General features: G+C 45.6%; 3 protein-coding genes across 8 annotated transcripts in view; 1 reads left to right on the top strand and 2 right to left on the bottom strand.

Moving 5' to 3' along the window:
• The window catches only part of SEC31B (SEC31 homolog B, COPII component), a 61938-nt gene extending 57168 nt beyond the window's left edge, over window positions 1-4770 (bottom strand). For all 5 annotated transcript variants that reach the window (XR_014146215.1, XM_081823637.1, XM_081823640.1 and 2 more), the window contains exon 1: window positions 2134-4770. The gene's annotated coding sequence lies outside the window, so the exon portion shown is untranslated. The remainder of the gene's footprint in view (window positions 1-2133) is intronic.
• A 149-nt stretch (window positions 4771-4919) lies between these two features.
• NDUFB8 (NADH:ubiquinone oxidoreductase subunit B8) lies at window positions 4920-9588 on the bottom strand. 2 transcript variants are annotated; one of them, XM_081823645.1, is made up of 5 exons: window positions 9481-9588; window positions 8976-9102; window positions 7604-7703; window positions 7012-7167; window positions 4920-5071 (listed from the first exon to the last, which is right to left on the bottom strand). In XM_081823645.1, the coding sequence occupies exons 1-5, from the start codon at window positions 9503-9505 to the stop codon at window positions 4979-4981; spliced, it is 501 nt and encodes a 166-aa protein (XP_081679771.1). In that variant the 5' UTR covers window positions 9506-9588; the 3' UTR covers window positions 4920-4978. The 2 variants fall into 2 exon arrangements, with proteins under 2 accessions (XP_081679771.1, XP_081679770.1); XM_081823644.1 differs by having other exon boundaries at window positions 9390-9548.
• A 2567-nt stretch (window positions 9589-12155) lies between these two features.
• Window positions 12156-22433, top strand: HIF1AN (hypoxia inducible factor 1 subunit alpha inhibitor). Its single transcript, XM_006751050.3, has 8 exons — window positions 12156-12365; window positions 12644-12894; window positions 15689-15837; window positions 17906-18051; window positions 18848-18954; window positions 19351-19414; window positions 19647-19757; window positions 20588-22433. The coding sequence occupies exons 1-8, from the start codon at window positions 12189-12191 to the stop codon at window positions 20630-20632; spliced, it is 1050 nt and encodes a 349-aa protein (XP_006751113.1). The 5' UTR covers window positions 12156-12188; the 3' UTR covers window positions 20633-22433.
• The last annotated feature ends 1283 nt before the right edge of the window (window positions 22434-23716 follow it).

The raw sequence follows: 23716 nt of genomic DNA, 5'->3' as shown, positions 1-23716 counted from the left end.
ACAGAAACCTGCAAACTTAGGAGTCAGATCCAGGGACTACCTGCAGACATGAGATCTTGTTTCTCTCTCCCCACCATGGAATGGGGATTTCAGGGCAATAGGAGGTAATATACACATAACCATCTGTAGATCTGCAAGGACAGTTCACTTACCTAATTACTGAAATCTAATGCTTTAATCCCAAAAGGATATCGAAACACAGTGGTTGCCACAGGCCCAACGGTGATGATAATCATCAGATCAGATAATATCTCAGTGACCTCATCTATTCCTTTGGCTTTACGTGTCATCCATATGCTGATGACCCCCAAATTCATACCACCAACACAAATTTCTCCTCTGAGCTCCAAGTTCTTATGTATAACTTGCTAATCAAATATTTCCATTTGGATATAGCAAAGATACCTAAGTTAGTCTGTCTAAAACAGAATTCTCTATTCCCCCAAATCTGTTCTTCCTCCAGTTTTCTTCATCTCAGTAAATGGTACCACTATCCATCCAATTGCTCAACCAGAAAACCTGAAAATCACCCTTGATTCCTCCTTCTCCCTTATTCTCTTCTAATTCATCATTAAGTCTTCCTGATTTCACCTCCAAAATTATATCTTAATCTATTTACTTTTCTCCGTCTCCACCACCACCACACTATTTGAAGATACCATCATCTCTCACCTGGATTACTGCAATAATCTTCCAACTGGTCATCTTTACCCTACCATAACCCAATTAACTCTCTACACAGCAGCAGAAGTGAACTTTTAAAATCAAAAACAGGATTTTGGCATTCCATGCTTAAAACCTTCCAATGACTTCTACTGCACTCAGAATAACATTGCTAGTGACCCTGCTCAAAGGCTCCAGCCTACCACTTCAACCTCATCTCTTGCTACTTTCCCCTCTTATTCATTGTGCTACAGCCACATTAGCCTTTTCTCGTTTCCTGGCTTTTTACTACCTCAGAGCTTTTGTAAATTCTGCTTCCTATACTTTGAACGTCCTTCCTTTCATTCTCTGCATAACTGGCTCCTTATCACACCCTTCTGGGCGCAGCTTCTCACCCCCTCAGAGAGGCGAGCCACCCAATGAAAATCAGACTCTATCTTTTTCTCCTTGGTACCTTATTTGTTGAATGAAGGTAGACATCCATTTTAATTCTGTGGTTTCCAATCCAGTTCTAACGCATATTCAAGGTGCCATCCCAACAGGCTAGCAAAGTGGCAGGAAAGTGTTTTGTTTGTTTTTAATTTAACACTGAACTTGAGGGAGGAGGCTTGGGACCTGCTGTGACCTGCTTAAGGAAGCCACCGTCAGGTTTGTCTCAACCTAGAAAATAGCACGTAGTATTACTCAATCTCTAATGTACTTTCCAGCCTGAAGAAAGTTTAAGGCTGCCAATTCAGCCAAGATTCTCAGGGGGCCTCTAAACGCTTGAGGCAACATCAGTTACGTACGGACTTGCTGCACAACATATTATATAGTCACCACTGCCACCTGCTGGTCAAAGCCATTTTCACGTTTCTGGGGAAAGCCCTTAACAAAAGTAGGAGCTGTGTTTAGCACTGCTCATTTAACGTGCAAATCTCAATTCTCACAATGGTTCTATGTGGCAAGTACTATTATTATCCCCATTTTACGGGGAAGAAAACTGGCTGGGCCGAGATGTGAACCCCAATCAGCCCCCATAGCCCAGTGCTTTTAACCATTATACTAGTTCAAACTAAACTCAACTCCACATGAGGTGTTAAATCCCCGACGGTCTAGAAACTGGGAAGACGGGCTTTTAATCTACATTCAACCAAGAGCCGAACAGACTCCTGCAGTGACGGAGGGCGGCAGCGACCCTCGGCAGCCCCGGCCCTTTGGGGCAGCACAGCTTCCCGCCAGACCTGGCCAGGCCCGGGCCCGGAGCGTACGGGAAGGCGCGAGGGCAGCGCTCGAGGGAGACCCTCGTCGGGCCGCAGCACCCCCGCGCGGCCGGGAGAGCTGAGCCGGGTCCAGCCCGAGGGCGGGCGTGGTGGGGCCCTGAGAGGCGCGGGCCGGGGTCTCCGCTGGGGGCGAGCTCCCCTCCCCCCGACTCTCTCCCGAGGGAGCAGAGGCACTCCCGGCCCCGCCAGAGAGGTGGGGAAGACCCACCTGCTCCGGGAGCCCAGGTCAGGGTAGCGCGGCGCAGCCAGAGCCGATCTCCTCCGAGGGCCTTTGGGCTCGACTGGGCGCTGTGGACGGCGGCTGCCGAAGGCCAAAAGTAGTCCTGGCAGGGCACCGCGCGCGCGGAGCTTGGGGTCGAGAAGCGGGCCGACCGGCGAAGGATGTAATAGGATTCTCGCTTTTTCTCCGGGCTCCCTCACCTGTCCTGTGATTGCGCATTTCTGCCATGTGGGTCAGATCCTGCGACTACTAAGTTCTGCCCTATTCAATTTGAGCCAGGCTCCGGGAACAGCCCCCGCGAAAAGGGAAAATACTAATTCATTATTTGTTGAAGTGGAGAAGACCTGGTACTAGCTCCAGAAGCTCTCAGTGGAATCCTAATTGAAAAGGTAAATAGCAATCGAGGCCGTAAATAATGGCAACACACTACACCCCAGCAACAACTGGTGGCCAAAAGCTGTTGGCTGAACTAATTAAAAGGTATAGGCATGCAGGGGGCTAGGTACTGTAGACCAGGAACTTCCTGGAGGGTTTCAGGGACACGAGATATAGGTGTCATACCTTGCAGCGGCAAGATAGGTGGTGTCTCAGAAGGAAGGGCCCGACTGCCTAGTAGGCCCCCTGGCACTTCCCATACCATGAATTAAGGAGGCCGGATACAGATTGGGAATACCAGTTCAACTCTGCAGGTAATTGGGAGTTAATGAAAATTATGAGTAGGGATGCAATAAGATGAAGATTGTATTTTGAGACAAGTAATATGGATTCCCTTGGAGCTGGAGGCAGGGACTCAAATTAGGAGACTAATAGAATAGTCCCAGGTCCCAGGTGATGAAAGCCTGGATTAATATAGTGGCAGTGACTGTAAAGGAAAACTGGACAGGCTCTTGTGACTGATGAAGGTAAACAGTTGAAGGGGGAGGTGAAAAAATCAGATGGATTTTATTATGTTGACTGAGGGAATTATGGCATTTTCAAACAACGTTCTGTCAGCAGCTGAAGATCTTAGACCTGTGACCTGAGATTCAAAACTTTGGTTTAATGCATAAGTCCCACTGTGGTTTTGCCAGTTACACCTCCAAAAACAGTGAATTGGTTCAGTTATTTTATGACGGAGCCCCCAATCACCGTGACACAAGTCTAGATTTCCTTTTCATGTAGACTAGAGGGTTTTGAAGTCAGGACAGAAGACAATTTAGGGTATTGCTATGCCTGCCCACTCTCTGCACACTAAGTACTCACTAAGCATTTCTTGAGCATCTTAGCACCACAACAGTGGATGAGACCTGAGAGCAAGTAAACAGGGTGGAAAACTGAGCCTTAGACTACACCTCAAATTAGGGAATGAGGCAGAAATGCCACTGATGGGAGTGTTCTGAAAGAAATTTGAACCAAAAGCGTAAGGTCACAGTTTTAAGCAGGACAGAATTAAAAAAATAAAAAGTACAGGGGTGCCTGGGTACCTCAGTCAGTTAAGCCTCCCTCAGGTCATCATCTCAGAGTTGTGAGATCAAACCGTGTCCTGCTCCATGCTGAGCGTGGAACTTCCTTAAGATTCTCTCTCTCCCTCTGCCCCCCCCAAAATAAATATTTTAAAAAATTAAAAGTAGGGGTGCCTGGGTGGCTTAGTCGGTTAAGTGTCTGCCTTTGGCTCAGGTCATGACCCCAGGGTGCTAGGATCGAGTCCCACATCGGGCTCCTTGCTCGGCAGGGAGCCTATTTCTCCTCCCTCTCTCTGACAAAAAAAAAAAAATCTAAAAAAAAATTAAGGTATACTCTTCTCTCTCAGCTCACACATCTCTTAATTCTTTCACTTTGTTTTGTAACTGCCAGTCTCAGCTTCTAGGTAAGTACTTGAAGGCAATTATTTTGTCCTCCCCAGGACCTATCAGTGTCTGATATATAGATACACAGATGTTTGTTTAATATATTAAATATATTATCAAATGTGACAGAGGACAGAGAATGAAGACAGATAAAAAGCCAGTGGAGACACTGAAGTAGAGGCATTTTAGTATCCATACCCACCCCCTGATCTCATAAAAGTCCCTTTCAGTGCCTGGACAAAAACTAACTTGGATGGACTTGCTTTCATAGGTCATACTGAATGTGTGCTTTTTTTATGGGACAGGTTTTCAGGCAGCATGACTGTTTAAGAAAATGTCCCCAAAGGGACAAAAAGAAAATGAGCTGGTTCACTTAACAGATGCACTGAGATAGACCCTCAAAAACAGGAGCAAAAGCCATGCACAGGTTCAGAAAAACTCACTGGACAGTCCTCTAATTCATAAATGCAGGATTCAGAAGTTGCTTTGGAACAAGGAATACACACTCTTACAATAGAAATAACATTACGGTCACATTCCCAGGTGAGTCCAAAAACAACTATATATCCTGGAATATACTTGAAACGTGTTAAAATACAGTTTTTTAAAAAAACTAGCCACTATAAAAAGTTTTTTTTTTAATGGGAAATACTTTTTGTTCCAACTTGGGAAGTCAGGAACATATCTTTCTTCTTCTTCAACCCTGTAAATGGGAAAAGGAGCTACCCTTACCACCTGCTGCCAACTGGAACCCTCAAATACCTTCACGGTCCCAGCAAAATTAACAAATTACCATTTTCTTGTGCTTAACTCCCCCCACCTCCTGTCTTTCTAATCTCAGAGGTGCTGGGGGGTGGGAACGGACAGCAGACAAAAAAAAAAAAAAAAAAAGGAAAAGGATGAGGTTTTCATGGCAGTGGCTATTCCTGGGGAAATGATGCACAGATACCACAGCACTAAGTTTTATTAGGGACTTCATTAAGGCTAATGAAGCTGATGAAGCCACCTCAGATCTCATAATGAACCACTGGCTCAGGCTCTTTGGTGGGATCGCCGCCTCGTTCCAGGTACAGATTGTTATAAGGATACTGCTTTGGCCCCTAAGGAAAAAACACAGGTCAGCAAGATAGCATACATCCCAGCCAATACCTGGCTATACCCCACTTCGAGTTAACAATCACACGTGGTAAGTGGATACAAGGTAGCCTCTGGTCGGACCCAGCTGCGCCAGAACAGCAGGAACAGCACTCCTCTTCCCTAATCAGCCCACGGCAGAGAGAAAACCTAGATTGTAAGAGAAGTGGTGCCTACACTGTGTGTGTGTGTGCGCGTGTGTGTGAGAGTGAGTGAGCGAGAGAGAGAGAGAGAGAAAAGGAGGGAGGGAGGGAGCTTTCTAAATGAGACGACACATCCATCCATTCCACTCTCTCCTGGGGTCGAGACAGACTCAATCTCCTTTAAGTCACTCAGCCTCTAATGGTTCCACCATTAAAGTGGCCTAGCAAATGAGGCGTGCAGGAGCAGTGGTGGGGGAAAGCACAGAGGAGACACGGCTGGGACATGCTTCAGGGGCTGCTGGCTTTACCAACAAACAGCTGTCAGAGAACACAGCTCAAGGGGAGGAGAAAAGGGTGATGTGCTTACAGAACTGAAAAATGGAAGCGCCACACTGTGTTTCTTGCTCTCCTGAAGTGAAGTTAGTGCTCACACCAGCCCTACGTGCACTCTCCAGCCTGGAGCCCCTGGGGCTTGGTAGGAAGGTTCGTGTCAGTGCACACAGATGTACCAGCTACCATCAGGACATCGATTATCTCTGCAGAGGTAGCACTGAGCAGCCAACTGCAAACCTGACAGTCTTCCTGCTTTCAGTTCTTTCCTGTACAATCTACTCAGTAGACTATTCCCAGATTAAACATCCTAAAATCCTAACCTTCATTATGTCATTTCTGTTCAAAAACTCAACATAGTTCCTTGCTGCCTAGAGGTAGACCAAGTCATCACTGGATCCCCAACCCCTAGCACAATCTGTATCTGGTACATAGTAGGGTCTTCATAAATATTTGAATTAATGTCTTACTATACCGCTGAGTGCAAATCCCTAACTACACAATCAAAGCATCCCAACCTAAATGACCAACTCACCTCACAACATTTTTTAACATGGCAATTTCCACACCTAATTTCCCAGAACATGAGATACTGATTCTAGAACCCCATCATGGAGCTACTGAACCAAGGATCTGAATTTTTAGCAGCTCTCTAGGTAACCAAAAGCTGGTTATCTAGGAATATTTTATATGCCTATTCCATTTCAGCTGACTAACTCTCCTTTTCCTTCCTTCATTCTATTTTTCTTGCCCCAAATGTTCTCTCCAACTTCTGTCCCAAAGCAAAAGTCTATACATATTTTTAGTATCTAGCATGATCCTTCTTTTTAACAAGACCTCATACCCCTTAACACATAAGTTCACTACAAACATATGGACACTAAAACTGCCACATTCCTATATCTCTGTTCAAATGTTGCTCGTCGTGTCATTTTCTACATCTTCTTCTTATCCAAATCAAACTTCCTTAAAGCTAGACAGTATATTTTCCGTGTCTTTTACGCTCTCCAAGATAAAACTGTTGTGCTCGTAGTAAACAATTGCTTCCAGTACCCTATAGGACCTAGTGCCCTTCACACCTCCAGCAAAGAATAAGGTTTCAGCTCTAGATTACTTGACTCCACCTTCAAAGATCACTTGCTAAAATATAATTGGTAAGTATAGTCCCCAAATGGCAACTCTAGAAGACTAGTTGACTTACACATTCTCATTTCTCATCTAGTCCTGAACTGTTTCTTCTCACTCAGACTGACCCAAGAAGTAGGCATGGAGCAGTTCTCTGAGACTTGTGCCAGGTCAATGGGTAAGGCCTTCTACAGGCCTTAACAGGAAGCCAAGCTTGGTATTGGCTGGATCCCTACTCCAGAGACTTCATTCCCTCAGGAAACAGCACTAAGTAAATATGCCTACCAGAGCACTTCTCAGATACTCACCACAGGCTGGTAGGTGGGGTAAGTCTCCCCGACCCAAAACATGAACAGCATGAAGGCCACGAAGCCGAAGAGGTGCTTACACATGAGATTCCAGGAAACAGGCGTGGGGGATGTGTCCACACGGTTCCTGATATACATGTCAAGGTCCCAGTGCATCTGAGGCAGAAAAACAGTTAAATGCAACATTCTGCTCTTCCTGCAAAAGGCAGGCAGTCTGCAAAAGGGTGATCAGAGCCTGATAAAAGGTTCAGTAAAGGCATTCTACTGCCCTGGGGCAATATTCTGCCAGTCAAGTGTGAGCTACTCTACCACATAAGACTAGGTGCTGGCTTAGGTCTAGGTTCTGCTGACCAAGGACAGTTCAAGCATGGAAGTGCACAATTTTCAAAGTACAGACCTCTGATTATTTCTAGAAGTCTCTTCCCATGTGCCACACATGGGACCTCAGATCTCAGATCACTGGGTCTTGCTTTCTTGGGCAGAAAACCTTAATGTTGCTTAGACAGCAAAGTGCCATTTAAGCTAAATAAAGAATCCTCATGAAGATACTAGCAAGAAGGAAGAAAGGTCAAATGGGACATGGATCTCTCACCGGTTCACCCCAGTTCAACCTCAGGTCTGGGTGGTCCCAGTTATACCACGGATCCCTCTCCTGCTGTGAGCGGTCAGGGAGCTTTGGGTAGTCACCATACCTGAGAGACAGAAAAACTTCTGGAAGGGGCTTTGAGCAGCATCACTCAGGCAATTCAAAGTCCCCTCATGTTAATAGATGAGAAACCAAGTGACAGATAACGGCCTCCCCTAAGGACAGAGAAACCCACTTTCAAATTAAGATCTCAATTTACAGTCACTAAGCACAGAACTAATCACAGAAGTCCAAAATGTAAATAAAAGATGATGTCAAACTCTGAAACATTATAATATACATTATAACATACATGCTTTTCTTACCTTTTTTCAACAACAGAAGTCATGCAATGTTATAATGTTAGAGCTGGAAGGGAATTTAGCAATCAATCACTCTGATTCCCTCATTAGACAGAAAATGAAACTGAAGTTTAGTCTGAACCCCAGGTCACCCAGCTAATTGGAATACAAACAAAAAGGGTTCAGATTAAAGCATTCTCTTCATAGCAACTGTGCTCCCAACTACCAAGTTAGCATACATCTCCATGTCTCAAACGCCTCATGGGACTTCCTGCTAAGCTGGGTTTTCCCTAACAATCCAGTTTCAACTTTTACAGACTGCTACCAAGGCTACTCTTGTCCACAACAAAGTAAGAGACATAGGAAATGATGACAACTAGTTATGTGTCACAGAAAATGATTGGAAAGCAACAAGAAAAATAGGAGCTGCTAAAACCACTACTGAAAGAGTATGCTAGGAAAGAAAATGAGGGTGACCATAATCACTTCAGATACTTAACCACACGGGTGTTATGTAAAGGGGGGGATGGATAACATCACTGGGAGTAGGGAAGTTGGCTGTTTAATCTGCTTGACAGTTACTACAACTTCCACAGCCCTAACAGCAAAGATATTTTTTAAAAGAAAGATATACATACGAATATAGAGTACTCCATCTACAAGTAAGGCTCTCAAGACAGGAGTCCAGCTCCAGCCTGATCACGTGCCTGGATGACAGCACCTGAGCCCAGCAGATGCTCAATCTAAATGAAACCTCGCACTCTGGTTGAAGCCAAGGAAAGTTCCTGCTATTCAGGGGTCCTCAAGGGAGCTATTAAAATCTCGGCTTCCTCATTTGAGGAAATAGCCTGAGCCAAGGAGAAAATTGAAGTCCTCTAGGCTGCAGCTGCTCACCCATCACCTCCCACTTCCCTCCACCGAGAAAGGCACCCACACCATTGACTCTGAGGGGTCACGCGAAGGTTCAGGGAAAATGGTCAGAGTCGAGCCACCCAACCCGGCTGGCCATCTCACATCACTACTCTGCTGCATCTCACCCCATGCCATCATCCGGGTACGGTTGGTAGTCTTCTACCCGCATATTGTATTTCTTGGCGGCGGCGGCCCGTTCTTCCGGGGTTTTGGGATAGGGCCCCGGGAGTATCTCCTTCGTAATGTGCGAAGCTGGAGAGCAGAAGACGGCGGGTCAGAAAAGACCCTGTCCTTCCTGCTGCCCCGAAGGCTTCAAGCTGCGGTGGCTGCGGTGGCCCAGGCTTCAAGGGACCAGTGAGACTCCTGACCCCCTTTTCTGGGTATACTAACTCCACCTCCGCCCCCTCGTTGGACACAGCCACCGCGGTATCCGCGATACCCGTCCCCCACCCCCCGCCGCACCCCCTACCCCCCCGCCAACCCTCGACACACCAAACCTCAGGCATCCCCACACTCGGGCCTCGCCCGTTCTCGCGGACCTGTCCGTGCACCCAACGGCACCACGGTCCGGCTTGCCCTTTGCAGCCATCGCACTCCCAGGACCCCCGCCCTGGCCGTCGCCATCTTCACCTTCCTCCCGGTTGACCCTGCACATGCGCAAAGGCCTTGTCACGGCGGCTGAGCCGGGCCAAACGCGACAAGGGAAGCGGGTAGCGAAGGAAAGTCGTTAGGCTCCAACAAGGGCGGGGCTTAAACCGTGTTGAGAAGTCGCAGGGAAGATGGGAGGTTTGATAGAGGCAGAGAGGGAAAGTGGAAAGGAGAGAAAATCGAGCAGGTCATTATTTGACATTTCATACTGTTGTGTCCCTTTCTCCGTCAGCTGACTTAGACACTTCCAAGGATAATGGGGACACAGAACCCGAGTATCTCAGGTGGACAGCTAACTTACCTCCCCCAGGTGCAGTACAAGTCGAATGAGCCTGTCTTAATGTCTTCTTTGACTGCCTGCCTTTTTCCTCTCCTTCACTGGCACTTTCTCCTTTCATCCCCAAACGTGATCATTCTTCAAATTCAGCCCTTGGTCTTCCTTGCTCTTGTTCTGTTCTGCAAATTGGTTGATCTCCTTCACATAGAGGAATGATGCAACACACAAATCGCCCCAAATTCGCTCCTCAGTTTTACTCTGTATTTATATTTGAATGTCCCAGTCACCTCAATCCAACAAATGTAAAACCAATCCTAGCACCTAAAGCAGCTCTTCCCAGACTGGCTAAAGCCTCAGATTGGCTAGGACTTGTAAAGATTTCAAGCCGGACCACAGTTAACAAACACTAGCTTAAAGAAGAATGGGGGATATTATCATGTTTGCATATGAATATGTTTTCACTTTTACACAAACAGGATTTGTATAATTTAAACAATATAAATGTACACGTATTTCTAGCAACTTTTAGGGTCATGACTGTTTTGGTGCAGAATCCATTATTACAGACATTCTCAAATATATATTAGAGCAATAAAGATTATATATACTACTTGGCATATAAAGTTGGGGGAGGATTACTTCACAGCAATTTGCCCTCTTGTAAATAAGCATCACTAGTTGATGTTCAAAATAATTGTACAATATCTGCATTCAATCAAGCCCTGATTGAATTTGGGTTAAGAAACAGTGTTTTCTAATTTATTTACTATTATCAAGATATAATTCACATACAATAAAATTCATCCCTTTAAAGTGTACAATAAAGTGATGTTTAGTATATTTACAAAGTTGTGCAATTATCTCCACTAATTCTAAATTGTCTTCATTACCCCTACCCCTAGACCCTGGCCATCACTAATCTACTGTCTGTCTGTATGGATTTGCCTATTTTGGACATTTTATATAAACAGAATCATGCAATATGTAACATTTTGTGTCTGACTTACTTCACTTAGCATAATATTTTTAAGGTTTGTCCATGTTGTAGCACGTGTCAGTTCTTCATTCCTTTTTTTTTTATATAGATTTTATTTATTTATTTGAGAGAGAATGAGATAGAGAGCATGAGAGAGGGGAGGGTCAGAGGGAGAAGCAGACTCCCTGCTGAGCAGGGAGCCCCATGCAGGACTTGATCCTGGGACTCCAGGATCATGACCCGAGCCAAAGGCAGTCGCTTAACCAACTGAGCCACCCAGGCACCCCAGTTCTTCATTTCTTTTGATGGCCAAATAATATTCTGTTATATTGATATACAACTTTTTGTTTATACACTCATCAGTTGATAGACATTTGGGTTATTTCCACTTTGGGGCTATTATAAATAATGCTGCCGTGAACATTCTTGTACAACTTTTTTGTGTGGATGTATGTTTTCAATTCTCTTCAGTATATACCTAGCAGTAGAATAGCTGGAGAAAGAAGAAAGAAAGAAAGAAAGAAAGAAAGAAAGAAAGAAAGAAAGAAAGAAAGGAAGGAAGGAAGGAAGGAAGGAAGGAAGGAAGGAAGGAAGGAAGGAAGGAAGGAAGAAAGAAAAAAGGGAGAATTGCTGGATCATAGGATAACTCTGTTTAACTTTCTGCAGAACTGTAAAACTGTTTTTCAAAAAGCTGCACCATTTTACATTCCCACTGGCAGCATATGAGGGTTCCAATTTTTCCACATTCTAGTGGCTGTGAATGGTATCTCATTGTGGTTTTGATTTGCATTACCCTGATGACTAAAGATGTTGAGCATCTTTTCATGTGCTTATTGGCCATGGTATATCTTCTTTGGAGAAATGTCTATTCAAGTCTTTCATCCATTTCTTAACTGGGTTGACTTTTTATGCTTAGTTGTAAGAATTCTTTATATACTCTAGACAGAAGTCACTTATCAGCTATATACTTTGTAAATATTTTCTCCCATTCTATGGATTTTATCTTTTGTCTAGCCTGCAGAGCAACCTTTGCCCAACATCTATCAATCTGACAATTGCTTTTCCTTCTGATTTCTTAGGTAGGTCAAGAGTTTACTTCTCTCCCCATCCATGACTGTAAAGTTTAATGCCCCGCTAAACTGGCCTCCTTCTCTGCTTCTCGTGTAGGCCTGGGCACACTGACGTAGCAATAATATTTGGTGTATTGGTTAACCAGGTGATCAGTGGGTTTAACCTCTGCGCCCCAAGACTTCAGGGGCCGAGCTTAGGGTGTAAAGCTGTAGGTCACCATTAGGAGGAGCTCCCCCACGCCCCGGTTCCGCGTTCTTTGTGTCTCTGGACCGCTCTCGCGCGCAGGTCATCTCTATGGTTTCCGTTGTGTTTTATCCGGAATAGGCGGGGCTTCCGGTTCCGGTGGGGCCGTCTGTAGCGACGGAGATGGCGGCGACAGCGACGGAGGCTGCGGCCTCGGGCTCTGGAGAAACCCGAGAAGAGGCCGAAGCGCCCAGCCTCGCCTGGGATGAGTCCCAACTGCGTAGTTATAGCTTCCCGACCCGGCCCATCCCGCGTCTGAGTCAGAGCGACCCCCGGGCGGAGGAGCTTATCGAGAATGAGGTAGGAGGCGGGGCCCCGTCCGAAGGGGGAGGGGGAAGGGACCAGCTTGAGAGGAGAGGTCAAAGGCGAATGGTGATACAAGTGGGGAACTGGCAGGGCTGTGGACCAGGGCCTGAGGGAAGATGGAGAGGGAGGCGAGGAGAAATGGAACTTAAGGAGTTCGCGCTTGTTCACAGGAGAAAGTATTCAGAAGTAGGGAAGTTGGACTCATGAGACAAGAATCCACCAGGTCCTTGGGACGACTTTATTTGTTTTTTTCACTTGTTGTTTTCACTTAGGAGCCTGTGGTGCTGACAGACACAAATCTTGTGTATCCTGCCCTGAAATGGGACCTTGAATACCTGCAGGAGAACATTGGCAACGGAGACTTCTCTGTGTACAGTGCCAGCACCCACAAGTTCTTGTACTATGATGAGAAGAAGATGGCTAATTTCCAGAACTTTAAGCCCAGGTCCAACAGGGAGGAGATGAAATTTCATGAGTTTGTTGAGAAACTGCAGGATATACAGCAGCAAGGAGGAGAAGAGAGGTAAGTTCCCAGATCGTGGCTTCCCACTGAATCTAGGGCATTCATTTTCCTTTCTTGTAATTGAGCATATGGAGGAGTTAGACGAGTTCTCTAGCTTGAGAGATGAGAGAATGATTAGACTTGAATTGTGACTCTGTAGTTCTTTGTTGTCTTCACAGAGTGACAGTCACAGTTGCCTAGAAGGGTCAGGTAGGTGAACAAAACGAGAGAAGTTGTTTGGGTAAAAACTATAATGAAGCTGAAAGCATATGCCTTGTTCAAAGTGAGAAGTCATTACTTGACTCTTGTTTCCATTTAGGAATGCAGTCCCAGGGTTGCCAGATACTCTCATTTTCAAGAGAAGCCAGAAATTAGGATTTTTTACTTAACATTTTTTTGACTTTTAAATGGAGGCAGCTAATTCAAATTTTTAGAAATGCTGCGGGGTACCAAACAAAACCGACTGTCATTGGATTTAGCCCTGAGATGGCCAGTTTGCACCCTGTGTCCTAAAATGTTAGGCTGGCTTGGGACAATTAAAACTAAAAAGTTTTATAGATTGTTATGATTCTGGGGTGAAGGATGTCAGGGTCCTCTAGATTAGGGGAGATCAGATTCAGTTGATATGGATTTCCACATTGTACTAGAGATAGCAAACACAGGACACACTCAGATGTGACTCTTCCTCTGTGCTTTTATCCTTATATGTGAAGACAGCCTCTTCGGTAGGTCCCGGACAGCATTCAGTTCCACACTGTAACATTGCTTCTGGGGAATTGCTTTCACTGAGTACTTCATGGTGAATGACCATCTCCATCTCACACTTCGTGCCCAACCCTGGGCTTCTCCTTAGTCTCCTACCTCAGTTCTTTCCCTGACTCTTAGCAGCATATGGCTGAATGAATGGATTTGGAATATCTTTTTTGTGTTGTGTGTCTTCCTGACACGTAGCCGTTATCATACCGCTAGAACTTTGACCAAAAAGAGTTTCCAGGGTCTCAACTGTGATTGATCAGTTCTTTATGTCTTACGAAGACTGGTGTAAGTCATCTTCTGCTTAAGTTTTCTCAAATTTAACATAGCATATACATGTGTATGCACACGTCCACACATCCCCAATGTTGAGAGAGAGAAGTCGATTTAAATGGTGCTGATGGAATGTAATTCCACTGCATGAACATCTGCGCTGGAAGGAGCATGAGATGAGACACAGGAGTCCTGGTTCCTCAATCACTTTAAGTTTCTTATCTCCCTTAGGGAGAGCAGTTTGCCTCACAAAGTATAAGCTATGAGTGTAGTCTTTATGAGTGATTCAAGGAAGATTTTTTTCCTATGCACAGGTTTTGCCCTACCAGCTTACTTTACCACCAACCAATTCCACTTTGGAATTGTACGGGTTGTTATGATTCAAGGAATTCTATGATTTCTCTTTGAGCTCTTTTGACCATTTACTGTTCAGATGTAATAGGAGTTGTTTGGATTCATGTTTGGTGAGTGTTCTGCCTCTTTCAAAGTTACTTGGCAAAATTTTTGTATGAATATTTTATAATTTCTGGGGAGAGTCCAAAGGTTGCATTTGAGTCCTGAGGGTTCCTTGTCCCCCAAAAGGTAGCTAGTGTTTACAACTTAAAAGATTTCTAATTAATATTGCCTTAAGCATCCTGATTCTAGGCACTGAGATACCTTTGAGCCATTTGAAGTAACATTCTCGGGACTAGAACAGGGCTGCTTTTGTGTTTTGTCTTCATGTTTGCCCCTTTATTAATGTCCCTTATGGGACTTGAGCAAGTGTCTGGGTTTTCACATCCCTTAATTAATTTCCGATCTTCGGTGTATTAGGAGCCCTAGGTCTGCAGAAAGCCTGATGAGGCTTTCAGTTGTAGAAGGCCGCTGCAGCTGAATTAGTTAAGATAAACTAGGTTTCAAGCCAGAGGCAGTGGCTTGAAACAACAAAGGTTTATTTAGGTTTATAACAACAACAGTCATGCTGCGGTGTCTGTCATAGGTCACATGGAGGCTCTGCTGTTACATCATCTTTTTCATTTTGGGACCCAGCAGCTACTATCTGAAACCTTGCAGTTGATTAGTAGAGGGAAAGAGATGTGGTGGTAGTGAGTACTGTTTCTTCAAATTACAGTTTAGAAGCAACACAAGTCATTTTTGTGGACATACCTGGTCAAAGCAAGTTAAATAAGCAAGCTTGGCTTCAAGGGGATACAGGAGAATTAACTCTCCCACAGGGAAGAAACTAGATCTTGGTGAACAGTAATACGATCTATCATAACGGCCATCGAGGGCCAAAGAGGATGTCTGAGGCTCTGAGCGTCTCTAGAGAAAAGCTGATTAATCATTTTAGTCTCTGAATAGGTGTTGAGGAATCTATGAAATTGTATGAAAGTTCTGTGTGTATGTACATATTTATGGAAGCGTTCCTTGGATTCTTAGATTTATGTTGTGACCCAGAAAAGGTCAAGAATCACTTCTTTTAGGGGCGCCTGGCTGGCTCAGTTGGTGAGAGCATGCAACTCTTGATCTCAGGGTTGTGAGTTCAAACCTCACATTGGGTATAGCGTTTACATTAAAAAAAAAAAAATTTTTTTTTTTCTTTAAAATAGCAAGTTTGGTGTTGAACAGAGCTCGAAGAAGGTACAGGCAAGGATTCAGTTCTGTGAGAATTTGTCTTGGTTAAAATTTGCATGGCTGCAGCTGGTCTCTGTGGGAGGTGCTGTTGTGAATTTGGATTTCCGGATGTGGGGAGGCCATGCCAAGGGACTGTGTATGTGCACTAATGGGATTTTATTCTCGGGGAACATAGGTTGTATCTGCAGCAAACACTCAATGACACCGTGGGCAGAAAGATTGTCATGGACTTCTTGGGTTTTAACTGGAACTGGATTAATAAGCAACAGGGAAAGCGTGGCTGGGGACAGCTGACATCCAACCTGCTGCTCATCGGCATGGAAGGTAAGAAATCTTTCAGAAAGCAGCATAGCTTGGAGTCCTACAAACCTGATTTCCAGGCTTGTCTTCACCACTCATTTGCTTTATGACTTTGAACGAGTCACCTAACTTTTTTAAACCTCAGCCGCCTCTTCTGTGAAAGGAATATGATAATGTAAATAGCTATGAAGATTCAATGAGATAATGTACATAAAGTGATTAAGCTAGTTTCATGCACTCTAAAAAGAGAGTTAGTTCTCTTTTCCCTTCCTCAGTTGCTGCATGAGCGTGTATACTCAGGTATTAGGGATCTTCCTGAGATACTGTTCTATTTATTGGATCTGTCTGTATTCAGAAGACTTTTATTCCAGTAGAAGAGGAAAGCTTATTTTTTCAGTATAAATTGAACCTTATCTTTTGAATGTTAATATATTTATGGAGTTAAATTCAAAAGGTATAAATAGGTGTGTAATGATAAATCTCTCTTCCAGTCCTATTTCTGAGCTTTCCAATATCCCTCCCTGGAGGCACCACATGTTATTAGTTGCTTGTGTATCCCGCTAGAGGATTTTATGCATACACAAGCAAATATGTGAATATGTTCGTTCGTTCTTTTTTCATTTGAATGAGAGGAGAGGCCTTTGAATTCCAGTCAAAAGAAGGAGAGCTGCTTACTGGCCAGGGTCATTATCTTATTCTTTTTTTTTTTTTTTAAGATTTATTTATTTATTTGACAGAGAGACAGCAAGAGAGGGAATACAACCAGGGGGAGTGGGAGTGGGAGAAGCAGGCTTCCTGCTAAGCAGGGAGCCTGATGCAGGGCTCGATCCCAGGACCCTGAGATCATGACCCAAGCCTAAGGCAGTCGCTTAACCGACTGAGCCACCCAGGCACCCCTCATTCTTGTTTTTATTTGTGGCACTAGCTCAAGGCCAGGCCCATAGTAGGTACTTAGTAAATAGTGAATAAATTGGATTAATCAAGGAAGCAGAGTAATGGTCTCTTCTCCTTTTATTGTCCTTTCTTCAGTTTTGGATCCTTTGCTGCAAGTATTAATAAAGATTTCTAGCGACGCAGTTTATGGATTGCAACCCTAACCTGCCCCTTTGAAGCCAGCTCTTGATTAACCTGCCAGGAGCTAGTTTCGACCTACTTAGCTATACGTTCTTCTGTTGCCTTCCTGCCCTTCGGTAGAGTGCACAGAAGCAGATCCCTCAGGTAGAGATGAGAGAGCAAATCTCCTTTGAGGATGCACATGGACTCAGCATTAAAGAAGGCGGCTGTCTTGGCCCACTCAGGCCGACCCAGGGAATGTTTTCTGAACTCTGTGCCCTACAGAAGGGCCCCTCAGCTCTCGGATTGTGCAAAGGATAAACAACAGATGAGGTCCCAGTTATAAAGAGTAGACGGAGCATACATATACTAGGGCAGAACTAATTCAAGTTGGTATTTTAAATAATTTGCCTTATTCAAATTATAGAACACTTCAGGAATCTGATATGCTCCCCTCATGCCCCCATGAGAATTAACAGCCTCAGTGTTGCTCTAAGAAGTGTTGCATCCCACAGATGTGTTGAAGTGAGAACAAAGGTTGAGAATCTTTGAGCTCCAGAAGAGCTACTCAAAGCAAGTACATATTCGTACAACTTAAAATGACCAATTAACTCCATCAAAGAAGATTATGCCTCTGTTGTTGATACCAGTCATTTCAGTTGTTACTCTTGTTTCGCTACCCTTTCATTTGTGCTATAGTCAAGAAGAGTACAAGTATGCACAGTATATTGTGAATATTCTCTTGATGTGCTGCTGCTTCCAGTAAGGGCAGAGGCGTCATTTATGAAAGTTTGCGTTGCTGTAATTGATGGTGAACCCTTAGCCAGCGATGGTTTCTGAACAACTTATTGCCCACTGAAAGTGTAACACCTACTTTGCTGAGAGCTGTAATTGCAGTCACCCTGATGCTGCTTGAAATTTTGATTGGGAACCCTTAGCTGAGAGGGCAGGCTGGGTTTCTCTCCAGCACTGGGCCTTGTGTTCCAGCCTATGCAATAGAGCCACTGCTCGGAATAAGAAAATGTCTTTCCTCCTACAGGAAATGTGACACCTGCTCACTATGATGAGCAGCAGAACTTCTTTGCTCAGATAAAAGGCTACAAGCGATGCATTTTATTCCCTCCGGATCAGTTTGAGTGCCTGTACCCATATCCTGTTCATCACCCATGTGACAGACAGAGCCAGGTGAGCTTGTGTGGTCTGAGGAGGGTATAGAACTCCTTTGGGATCCAAGGTTGGCATGTCTTTCCCCTTCCCTGTGGATAAACTCAGGATAATTTCACAGTGTAGCTCACATTCTAGGCCCTTGTGGTGGTCCCCAGATGTTTATAAGGATAAACCGTTCCGTTGAGCTAATTCTGGAGGGCAGACCCCATCACTAATGCTGGTGGACTCTGGTTACTCTGCTTGAATGTGTGTGTCTCCATTGGATTTAATCATTTGTTCTGTTGTCATGGATGCTGCTACTTTCTGATAAGGAGAAGGATGAACAGAATTGTCATATGTCATTTATTGTCTTTCTTGGATCTAAAAGAAGTATGTGGTTGACTTTATGGCCAACCAGAGAGGTCCTCTCCTTTCTTGAGAAAACTGCCTAGCCACTTCATGCATGAGTTTTTGCTGGTAGGAATATGTGTGTGGGAGAAAATTTCAGAAGATGTGGTTGAAGGATGCATCCTCATTCCTCATATCTGCAGGCCATGAGTAGGTTTTCTGACCTGCAAGCTGTGATGATTGGCTTCTGACCTCAGGAGCACTGAGGCCCAGGATTCTTTATCAATCTTCAAGCATGGCCTGTCTTACACTGTTCTTAAACATACATGTTTAAGGTGTGTGTGGTATCTTCTGCTGGATATAAATTCTAAACACTTTTTTTTTTCCTAAAACCATCTTTTTATCACTACCAGACTAGCGCATCACAGTTATTAATAAAGATTTGGTGATTGACTGATTTTTTTTTTCTTTCTCTTGAACCTCTCAGGTGGACTTTGACAATCCTGACTACGAGAGGTTCCCCAATTTCCAGAACGTGGTTGGTTATGAAACAGTGGTTGGCCCTGGTGATGTTCTTTACATCCCAATGTACTGGTGAGGAGGGGGCTAGGACTGGGCTTCTTGGGAGCTGTATCTGTGTCCCTTCTGAGTTGTGGCAGGATTGGTCTTATGTGATCTACAGAAAGGTTGGCATATCCAGATGTGAGCATACTGAACATGGGGGAAATGACAACCCAGTCTCTAGGACAAGATGACAATTCCTCAGGTCCAAAGAGATCCCAGTGGCTTGAGGCTGGAGAGACTGTTCTTGGCTCTTTTGTATTTGGAGACTGAACTGAACACCACTGCCTCTGGTCCCGGGGTGTGTTTGACAGGATGAGTATAAAGATATATCCTTGTTATTTGCTTTAGCCAGACTTTACCTAGTTTTCCATCCCTCCCTCTAAAAGAATATTGGTGGCAAACAGGAGCATGTTTATTTTCTTGCAGGTGGCATCACATAGAGTCATTACTAAATGGGGGGATTACCATCACTGTGAACTTCTGGTATAAGGTGAATATGGGTATTTTCCCCCTAGATGGGATTGGGGTGAGGTAGGTGTAATAAATGAAATGGGGCAGGGTGGGGAGGTTGGCTCTCTCTGAAAGTGATCCCCAGGTCTTTGGGGAGATGAAGAGGGATGGGATTGAACTGGGTTTCTTAGAAGGGGTGAAGGTGCTAGAATGGTGGGTTACATTGAAGCCTGCTGCTAAAGGCATTTCCTGAGCTGCTGCTTCCTTTGCAGGGGGCCCCCACCCCTAAGAGAATTGAATATCCTCTCAAAGCCCATCAGAAAGTGGCCATAATGAGAAACATTGAGAAGATGCTTGGAGAGGCCTTGGGGAACCCACAAGAGGTATGTGGCTGCCCCAAGGTGGCACTCCTGTGGCCCAATGGGCAGAGTGACAAGGGCAAGTCAGGATTGGTGTCACATTCTCCATAGCTCTGTTTCAGTATCTGGTGTCCTTTCTCTCCATAGAGGTTATGGGTGTGTTCAGAAAATCTTTGTTTTCTGGTGAGAGCTGGGCTTGACTGGTGGATCAATTATAATCTGTTCCATGCTAGTGGTAATGTTCCCCATGGGGCTTGTGTGCCAGCTGGGGACCCCTGAGGGGATTCTTCTAGAATGGGAAGCGAGCAGTAAAGCATCTCCTCACGCTCTCCCAGCTGTGCCAAGGCTGCTGTAGGTAATGTTGAGACCTGCTTCCCACACAGGTGTGCCAGTGGCCCATTGGGTACCCAGGGGAGGCATTTGTAATGCTCTTGCCTTCTTCCTGTGGATAGCCTCAGCATTCGGAGGACCTGTGGGATTGGGAGGTGGCACCAGCCCCGATTGCATGTGACCGTTTCAGGATACAGAGGCATTTAACCTTCTTAAAGCTCGTTTAAGAAACATGCAGGCACTCTTGGGTTTTGGGGGATTATTGGCTCCTCTGACCTTCTGTCTGTCAGTTTGGTGCTGTTTATAGGGTATTGTGAGAGGGAAAGTAATACAAGATGGACCCAAAGGAGAGGGCCATGTCCTGGAATATTCTCCAGGAAGAGAGTAGGTTAGTGGGTTTACAAGATTGAACGAAAGCCTTATCCCTGCCCTTGGCTGGACATAGAATGCCTCCAGACACACCACGTCTGGCTCCAGGGCCAGGGGACAGGCAGTTCTGACTGGCTCCTCATGTCTCTTCACAGGTGGGGCCCTTGTTGAACACAATGATCAAGGGTCGATACAACTAGCCTGCCAGGAGTCGAGGCCTCCTGCCAGGTGACTGCTAGCCCGTCCACACCGCTTCATTGATGAGGACAGGAGACTCCAAGCGCTAGTATTGCACGCTGCACTTAATGGACTGGACTCTTGCCATGGCCCTGGAGGCAGGTGTTTGGGGCAAGGCAGGGTGGTTGGCGCTCCACTCCCATTTGGAGGGACTTCTTGCCCTTGCCTCTGTGCCCCAGCATCTTCCCTCTCTGCCCCCCCCCCCAAGGTCCTGCATTCAGTGTGTGGAGTCCCAGCTTCTGGTTGTCATCACGTCTGTGTGTGTCAGTCTGTCACCATCGGGATGTGTGTGCGTGTGTGTGCATGCACACGCATGTATGTATCTGTTCCTTGCTTTCTCCTCCTGGGTCAGGATGCCACTGCTGGCTCTCATTCCTGTCTCCTGCAGCCTCAGTGCCTCAGCCTGAGAGGGAGGAGATGGTCTTGGACGCCCACTACCGGGCTGCAGGGCCAGAGCTCTCCTGACTGTCAGGTCAGTCTGCCTCCTTCCAGTTTTCACAGAGTCAGGCTCTAGGCTGGGTGGGAATGGTTACTGGGACTCTTAAAGGGCAGAGTGAGAGGGAGGCTTGCCTCTGAGAGCCTAGATAGCCTTCCTGTGAGAGAATTAGACAGATTTCCAACTTGGACCCTTAAGCTCAAGCCATACATAGAAAAGAGCCTCGGGACATTAGAGCCAAGGACTATGCATAAGTTCCAAATTGCAGACACATACAGCTTCTCTCTTTCAGCACCAGCTCTTGCTCCCTGTGCTGAGTGCCAAGGGAGTTCTCCTAGTAGTGGCTTCTCTAGGTTCTAGGGGTATAAGCCTCTGTGTGGATGTGTGTGTGATACGTGTGTCTGTGCGCACGCGCGTGCGTGTCCTTGTCCACACTGGCCTGCCTCTCTGCTTACTAAGTTTCTCCACTGCTTAACCTTGTCTAGTGGGACATACAGTGTGAGCCCCAGGGAAGTACTGCCTGACCTAGCCTAAAGCTTTTAAACTCAGTTTTAGCCATTGGACATTGGTCAGGTCTCACTACAACCTCCAGGTCCTGTGACCCTCCCAGCCCAGGCCACGTCCTCTACTCCTGCGGAGTTTCCTGACCAAGTAAATGAAATGGGGTCAAGCTTAGGCAGCTAACTTACCACCTATCATCCACCTCAGGGCAAGGACAAAAATACAGCCTTGCTTCTTAAAGCCAGCGCCTCTGCCAGACCCCCCTATAATGTTCTGCAAACACCCTTGAAAGTCAGGGCAACTGATGATAGAGCACGGAAGTGGAATTTCTTTTCCTTTTCATCATTACTTGTGGGAACCCCTCTCAGGGCTGCAGCTTACATACAGCTGGGCACTGCACAACTCAAAGGGCCATCGGTCACATGATTCAGTGGAACTGGGGCCGCTGGAATTGGGCGGTATGGTGGCCCGGTGGCCCTGTGTCTCTTCACCTCCACTCCCATCTCCATGCCCCTTCTCTCTGGAAGGACAGAGGAGTTGGAAAACTCTGGGTTTTTTTCCTTTTTTTTTTTTTTTTTTTTTGCCAAAGGTTTACTTTCAGCATCTGAGCTGTGGCTCTATCCCCCAAAGCTCAGTTTACAGTTACAGCGCACTGATGGACTGAGAGGATGTATGTGTATGCATGTGTGCACCTGTGTGTGTATTTTGGGTAGGGGTGTCTATTTTTAGTACCCCATTCTGGGGTTCTCTGATGCAGCGTGGGTGTGCAAACACGGTACCTTCTCAAGTGTAGTTCTTTCAAATATAGCCAATGCTGGAAAATGTGATTGCAGTGATCTCCATCCCTCCATCTCTTGGGAAAGAGGAGCGCAGCAAAGAAAACAAGGCAGACAGAGGATAAACTTGACCACAATCAAACTTTGAAAGATAGCGATTATTCTTGTTCTCCTTAGCGGGTCTGTTGCGTTCCTAGCTCAGCCCTCAAAGATGTGGGTGATGTGCAGCAGAAAGGCATGTGCCACTCAGCTGATCCTGGCTGGATGCTGTGCTGACAGATCTGACCTAAGGCGACCAAGGGGGAGGGTTCTTTACAGGATTGGTCCTGACCCTTGGGTAATACAATAGGGAACCTGATTATTAGACACTCACTATCTGCCTAGTGCTTTTATCTTTATTCCTCACTATCCTGCAAGGTAGGTATTTTCATTTCACCGCTAAAGAAACGGGCTCAGAGAGGTTTCAGTGACTAGTGGCAATCAAGATAAGAACCTAGTGTTAATTTGACTGCAAACTCCGTGCTGCTCCCTTTCCAGCAAACTGTTGATTCTCCTACCTTGCCGCCTCTCTTGTACTACAGGCTGTCCTCAGATTTCACCCTACTGGGCAGTGCCCAAGAAGGTGCACAAGATACAGCTCAGGGAAAAAGCTCTTTTGGGCTCCAGCTAAAGACCTCTTGGGAAAACTACCAGGAAGCCCTGTTCTGAGTGAAGAGTGCTGGAAGGAGTTGTGGGGAAAAGGAGTTCTAGATCCGAGTGCATTATTTGTGCTTGAATAGGTATCATAACTCTCCCAGCTTGCTTCTGCACCTAAAGATTGAAGATCCAGTCTAGATGATAACTAAAAACATTGATTCATGTTCTGCTTCCTCCCTTTCCCCCAAGGAAGAGATCTAGTCTCCTCCCTTCCCTTAGGACTAAGTTAGGGCTGTTTAGGCTCAAATTCTACTTGCGGCTAAGAAACATATCTGCTCTGTTGCTTACTCTTATCCTAACCAGCAGCGGAGGCAGACACATCAAGGGAAGGTGGGGCTTTGGACCTGAATGGAGGTCAGCCATATTACAGGCTCCCATTTTTACATCAGCAGGTACATGGGAAACTTCTCTTTTGTGAAGTCAAATATTTGTTGGGGGGTTGGAGTTTGGGGGAGGGAGGAGGGGCTGTTCTGGGCATCAGTTGAGCAGATGCCCAGGATGCCTGGGGGAGACCAGCTTCCCCTACAAATCAGAGCTCTAAATTACAAGGTTTTTACCAACGCGAACAGTTGGGGGAAGTCGTCTGCTCTCATTTGCGTAATGGTTTCTGTCACTGGTGATTAGACACAGGATGAAGG

The sequence above is a fragment of the Leptonychotes weddellii genome, chromosome 6, assembly GCF_054177405.1.
Source record: "Leptonychotes weddellii isolate Sample4059 chromosome 6, ASM5417740v2, whole genome shotgun sequence".
Taxonomy (NCBI): Eukaryota; Metazoa; Chordata; class Mammalia; order Carnivora; family Phocidae; genus Leptonychotes; species Leptonychotes weddellii.
Note: the sequence above shows the minus strand (reverse complement) of the source record. Positions and strands in the feature narration are given on the sequence as shown.

Bases quoted from the DNA above. Each gene is read 5' to 3' on its own strand.
- NDUFB8 (XM_081823644.1), bottom strand. From the start codon at position 9,474: ATGGCGACGGCCAGGGCGGGGGTCCTGGGAGTGCGATGGCTGCAAAGG. The intron at 9,103-9,389 runs GTCCGCGAGAAC...TCTGCTCTCCAG, and splicing joins GCCGTTGGGTGCACGGACAG to CTTCGCACATTACGAAGGAG. The intron at 5,072-7,011 runs GTGAGTATCTGA...TTTTTTCCTTAG, and splicing joins ACCCCACCTACCAGCCTGTG to GGGCCAAAGCAGTATCCTTA.
- HIF1AN (XM_006751050.3), top strand. From the start codon at position 12,189: ATGGCGGCGACAGCGACGGAGGCTGCGGCCTCGGGCTCTGGAGAAACC. The intron at 12,895-15,688 runs GTAAGTTCCCAG...CGGGGAACATAG, and splicing joins CAGCAAGGAGGAGAAGAGAG to GTTGTATCTGCAGCAAACAC. The intron at 15,838-17,905 runs GTAAGAAATCTT...TTCCTCCTACAG, and splicing joins GCTGCTCATCGGCATGGAAG to GAAATGTGACACCTGCTCAC.